The 5,443-nt window shown below is 33.5% G+C and overlaps 2 protein-coding genes across 2 annotated transcripts; one reads left to right on the forward strand and one right to left on the reverse strand.

The window, feature by feature from the left end:
- Positions 1-243: 243 nt before the first annotated feature.
- Positions 244-2,031, forward strand: LOC135130347 (cytochrome P450 6a2-like). The gene is made up of 3 exons (XM_064057711.1): positions 244-1,406; positions 1,456-1,701; positions 1,761-2,031. The coding sequence occupies exons 1-3, from the start codon at positions 311-313 to the stop codon at positions 1,928-1,930; spliced, it is 1,512 nt and encodes a 503-aa protein (XP_063913781.1). The 5' UTR covers positions 244-310; the 3' UTR covers positions 1,931-2,031.
- A 98-nt stretch (positions 2,032-2,129) lies between these two features.
- On the reverse strand, positions 2,130-3,909 carry LOC135130224 (cytochrome P450 6a2-like). Its single transcript, XM_064057577.1, has 3 exons — positions 2,750-3,909; positions 2,450-2,695; positions 2,130-2,401 (listed from the first exon to the last, which is right to left on the reverse strand). The coding sequence occupies exons 1-3, from the start codon at positions 3,843-3,845 to the stop codon at positions 2,208-2,210; spliced, it is 1,536 nt and encodes a 511-aa protein (XP_063913647.1). The 5' UTR covers positions 3,846-3,909; the 3' UTR covers positions 2,130-2,207.
- Positions 3,910-5,443: the final 1,534 nt, after the last annotated feature.

The raw sequence follows: 5,443 nt of genomic DNA on the forward strand, positions 1-5,443 counted from the left end.
CAGCCAACTTTTTTTAAGAATTAGAACTATGTAAGTAGGTGGTACTAGAATCAATAACGACGATTATTATAAAAATAACAATTGTTCAGTACATTGTAGTTGAAAGTTGAAACTTAAAAGTTAGTCTTGAACGACAACATAATACAATAAGATAAGATAAAGATAAAATTAAAATACCTATATTAAGCGATAACGAAAATATTTGGTACTGAAAATAAACTACTCGTACATTATCTTCATCAAATATAGTTCAATTCGTAATCATCTACAAGCAGATGACTAGTGAAAAATAACTACTTATAAAACTACCATGATCGTGCCAACTCTGTCGAATTCACCAGTAACAGAAATTCTGTGCATATTCATAACAGTAGTTCTATTAACATGGTACCTCTACTACCTGTATTGCTTTACCTACTGGAAGAAGAAAGGCGTTCCAACTAGTCCTCCGAATTTTCCAGCAGGTAACATTCTAAAACCGGTACTAGGTCAAGAAAATCTGTACGTAACAGTAGCCAAATACTACGAGGAATTTAGAAAAAGGGGATACAGACACGCAGGATTATATTTTTTCAACGGCCCCATTTACTTTCCCATTGATCCAGAAATAGTTAAGTCTATATTAACTACCGATTTTGAGTGTTTCGTGGACAGGGGCACGTTCGTCGATGAAGAAAGATTCCCTCTAAGCGGAAACCTATTCAGTCTAGAAGGTTTAAGATGGAAACATCTTCGAAACAAATTATCTCCAACCTTCACTTCTGGAAAACTGAAAACCATGTACGCAATTTTTTTAAAGGTGACTGAAAACTTCATGGAAACTGTTGAACCGATAGCGCAGAAGGGTGGCGAAATCAACATAAAATATCTCTCTTCAAGATTCACTGCGGATATTATTTTTTCAACAGCCTTCGGTTTGGAAAGTAATATTTTGGAAGATCCTACAAGCAAACTTGGTCACATCGTGCTCAATTTGTTTAATATTCCAGCGTGGACCTTTATCAAAACTGTGATTATTGAAGGGTTTCAAAATCCCGGAAACATTGTTAAAGCGTTTTTGGAGCATCACACCAAGGAAAATTTGTTTGACGGTATTGTGAAAGACACAATTAAACGCAGAGATGAAAATAAGATTAAGCGAAAAGACTTTTTATCTTTACTTTTGGAAGTCAGAGATAATGAAGGTTTAACTTCGGATGAAATTTTGGCACAATGTTTCCTTTTCTTGTTGGCTGGTTTTGAAACCTCTTCGCAAACAATCAGTTACTGCATTCATGAATTGGCCCATAATCAAGATCTACAAGACAAACTAAGAAAGGAAATTTTTGATGAGCTAGGACCAGATGTTCGGACATATAAATACGAAGACATTTTCAGACTTCCGTATTTGGACAAAGTTTTCAATGGTGAGAACGTAAATATGTTTAATAACGTCTTTTAGCATATTTGTTGTAGAAACCTTGCGATTGTACCCTGTGCTCGGATTTTTCAACAGAATTTGTGTCAAACCATTCCAAGTTCAGGGGACGAATGTTGTTATTGATAAAGGGACGCCTGTGTTGATTCCAGTGTTAGGACTTCAGCACGATCCTGAATATTTTCCTGATCCTTTGGAGTTTGATCCGGAAAGGTTTAATGAAAATCAAAAGCAAGTACCGTTTACTTTCCTGCCCTTTGGAGATGGACCTAGATTTTGTATTGGTAAATGATACATAGTTGGAAATAATTTATTTTCTTAATTATTTGTTCTGTCGTTGTAGGTATGAGATATGGGAAGCTTCAAACTAAATTAGGTATTGCTGCCTTAATATCCCAGTTCAAGTTCTTCCCGAGTCCAAGCACACCTAAACATATTGAACTTGATAAATTTTCGAAAAGTCTGGCTCCGGTGCCTGCCAAAGGGGTGACTGTCAGAGTTGAAAAATTGTAGATCGTAATCACGATACAAATAAAGTCAAGTTTTTTAACCTATATCTTATATGTGCCTATATATATCTTGTATGCTAATCAAATACATTTTTTTTTGAGAAACGCCTTTTTGTATAATAACGAGAGAGCTTGTTATAAAACTTTATTTATTTTAAATAGTTTACAAAAAAAAAAACAAACAAATAAACGATACACCAAATATTAGATCCTTATAGAATACTGAATTTGTGGTTGGAATATTAAAAGAAACCAAACAACTATTAAAAATTGAATAGTTGTTAACCTGTAGATCTCACTGTACCTTGCAACTTTTCCACCTTAACTGTGATCCCCTTCAAAGGTGTCATGACAAGTGATTTGGAATATTTATCCAGCTGGATAGTCTTTGGAGTATTTGGACTGGGAAGAAACTTGAACTGTGATAACAAAGCAGCAAGTCCTAACTTGACCTGAAGTTTGCCATATCGCATCCCTACAAAATATTGCTATAATTGTGTCAACGATTTCTCTAATAACTCACCAATACAAAATCTAGGACCGTCACCAAAAGGCATAAAAGTAAAAGGTACTTGCGACTGATCCTTACCGAATCTTTCAGGATCAAACTTTAAAGGATCAGGAAAGTACTCAGGATCTCGTTGCAGTCCCAAAACTGGAATTAAAACCGGTGTCCCTTCCTCGATGACGACGTTGGTTCCAGGAACTGTGTAGTTCTTTACGCAAATTCGATTAAGGAAACCCAAAACAGGGTGCAAACGTAAAGTCTCTGCAAAGAAAAATAATCAATAAACGACTTCTTTTGTTAAATTGAGTGACTTACCGTTGAAAACTTGGTCCAGATACGGTAAATTGAAAATGTCTTCGTAAGAGTACTTTGTGTAATCTTTTCCCAAATTGTCAAAAATTTCGCTACGAAGCCTCTCTTGTATTTCCTGGTTGTGAGCCAAGTTATGGATGCAGTAACTAATGGTTTGTGAAGACGTTTCAAATCCAGCCAAAAAGAACAAGAAACACTGAGCGAGGATTTCGTTAAAATTCAGTCCTTCCCTGTCCCGAACTTCAAGCAGTAATGACAAAAAGTCTTTCCTGGTGATATTACTTTCATCCCTCTGCTTAACCGCGTTTTTGAGGATTTCAGTGAAAAAGTATTCGTTTGATCTGTTGTTCAAAAGCCCCCTCACTATGTTACCAGGATTCTGAAATCCTTCAACGATGACAGTTTTAACAAAGTCCCACGTCGGAACATCGAACAGCTTCGTTATAATTTTTGCTAGTTCATTATCAGGATTCTTTAAGGTGTTACCCTCTAAACCAAAGGCGGTTGATAAGATCAAATCAGCTGTAAAATTTGCCGACACGTATTTAATATTAACTTCGCCACCTTTCTGAGCTGTTGGTTCAATGGTGCGTACGAAATTTTCGGTCATTTTGACGAAAATTTCGTACATGGTTTTCAGTTTTCCGGATGTGAAAGTTGGAGATAGTTTGGTACGCAGATTTCGCCATTTTGAGCCTTCGATTGAGAATAAGTGGCCACTAAGAGGGAATTTTTCTTCGTCGAAGTATATCCCTCGGTCCATGAAATGGTCAAAGTCGGTGGTTAAGATGTTTTTTATTATTTCGGGGTCGATGGGGAAGTATATGGGACCATTGAAAAAGTACAAGCCAGCGTGTTTGTGTCCTTGGCTTTTAAAGTCTTTGTAGTAGTCAGCAATCGCGTCAAAAAGGTTTTCTTTGCCTATGATTGGTTTCAGGATGTTACCAGCTGGAAATCGAGGGGCGATGGTTGGAACTCTCTTCTTCTTCCAGTAGTTGAAGCAGTAGAGGTAGTAGATGTACCATGTTAACACAGAGATTGTGATGAATGTACACAAGAGCTCCAACACTGTTGAACTTGATACACTTAACTGTAACATTTTCGTTTAATTACTAAGAAGTACACCAGAGACACTAATATAATCAATGATATTACATTTGACAATAGCTTTATTTATATATAATGTAATATTCATGATTGTCATACTAATAAACAATAATAAAGATTACATTGATACTTGGTTACATGTTGTAGTGAAAAGGCAAATTTTTATCAATGAGGTTTTGTTTGTTACGGCAAGAGATGACTTTTAAAAATGTATGTTCTCTTGAATTGCGGTTTTTAATAGCATGACAAGGAATTTTATTCGTATCAGAATTACTATTCATTGTTTATAATGTAAAGCACTTATTAATACAACATTTGATAAACATGAATTAATTACACACTTTAAAATAACAACAAATTAAATTTTCTTTATCACAAATATTGATTACTTGGAACGATAGAAAAGTCATATGAGTATGTAAGTTTAATCTACGGGGAACAGTTAACAAGTAATGAGCTTTAAATATTATGTTACTAACCTTTTTTTGCAAACTGTTTTAGACTGTACTTCTATCTCCTACTAGCTGACTAAAATTTTTCCAGCTTTTACAAAAGGGAAAGTTGCTGAACTTCATTGGAAGTAATTTCGTTAAAACTTTTAAGTAAGTTATTTATACTTGGCTTTTCAGTCCACCTTTTTTCAAATTTCCTTTATTTTTTTGTTTTTGTTTTAATAAGTTCATTCACTCTTTATTATCTGAGTATCAGTTCATGAAAAAACTTTGATTTTGCCATTATGATCTCTGATGATTCCAGTATGGGTTCTGCATGAGTAAGAACACTGTTATTCCACTAGTGTATTATTAACTGAAGAGTACTTCTTTCAAGATCTACTGAAACTCCAAGAGGATCTCGTCTTTATCTCTTTTATTATCTGTATTTATTTCGAATTTTTGTTATAAATGAGAAGACAATTTCAATTCAGTCTATAATATAACAGTATAGTATTTGAATGATTTTAGAGACTATTAGACTAGCTGTTATGAAATTTAGCAACCTAATTAAAATTTGTTTAAAAAGATCGTAAAATAGATCCTGTTTAAAATTGTGACACAATATGTGTCTCTAGCTGTGGTTTATTAATCCATTCATAATTTTATAATTCATCAAAGAAATTACACTTGTTTAACGATTGACAATGCATCAGGAGTAACTTTGTATCAACATTTTTAAAGTGAAATACCTTAATACGTACTTTAAGGACAGAGAACGGTTTTAAATCTATTTTATTTAATATTTTATCAAAGATTTAATTCATTACAAATTTTATTTGTAAAAACAGTTTAATGAGACATCAGTTTGCTTAATTTGATAGAGATCAACATTCATTTTGTTTCTAAAAGTATAAAATTTCATTAAAAAAAATGTTGTATGTAACGCATTTTTGACGTTTTAAATTGACTTAATTTTAAAATATTTTCCACATACTGTTTACTCAAGCGACATTTTTTTAACATTGTAGTAAAATAATTTCGGTTTACCTTCGCAAATATAATATAATATTTGTGTATGGTCATTAGAAAACAATAATTGCCAACACATTACGAGTAACAGATAACATCTCTAAATAAATTCAAGCATGAAAACTAT

Source organism: Zophobas morio, unplaced genomic scaffold, assembly GCF_036711695.1.
Source record: "Zophobas morio isolate AGI-343-1 ecotype UQ-CSIRO unplaced genomic scaffold, CSIRO_AGI_Zmor_V1 ptg000017l, whole genome shotgun sequence".
NCBI lineage: Eukaryota > Metazoa > Arthropoda > Insecta > Coleoptera > Tenebrionidae > Zophobas > Zophobas morio.

What these genes read in the sequence shown, in the direction of transcription:
- LOC135130347 (XM_064057711.1), top strand. Translation starts at nt 311, where the DNA reads ATGATCGTGCCAACTCTGTCGAATTCACCAGTAACAGAAATTCTGTGC. An exon ending in TTTGGACAAAGTTTTCAATG is followed by an intron (nt 1,407 to 1,455) that starts GTGAGAACGTAA and finishes TATTTGTTGTAG; the next exon opens with AAACCTTGCGATTGTACCCT. An exon ending in TGGACCTAGATTTTGTATTG is followed by an intron (nt 1,702 to 1,760) that starts GTAAATGATACA and finishes CTGTCGTTGTAG; the next exon opens with GTATGAGATATGGGAAGCTT.
- LOC135130224 (XM_064057577.1), bottom strand. Translation starts at nt 3,845, where the DNA reads ATGTTACAGTTAAGTGTATCAAGTTCAACAGTGTTGGAGCTCTTGTGT. An exon ending in TCTGGACCAAGTTTTCAACG is followed by an intron (nt 2,696 to 2,749) that starts GTAAGTCACTCA and finishes TTTTCTTTGCAG; the next exon opens with AGACTTTACGTTTGCACCCT. An exon ending in CGGTCCTAGATTTTGTATTG is followed by an intron (nt 2,402 to 2,449) that starts GTGAGTTATTAG and finishes AATATTTTGTAG; the next exon opens with GGATGCGATATGGCAAACTT.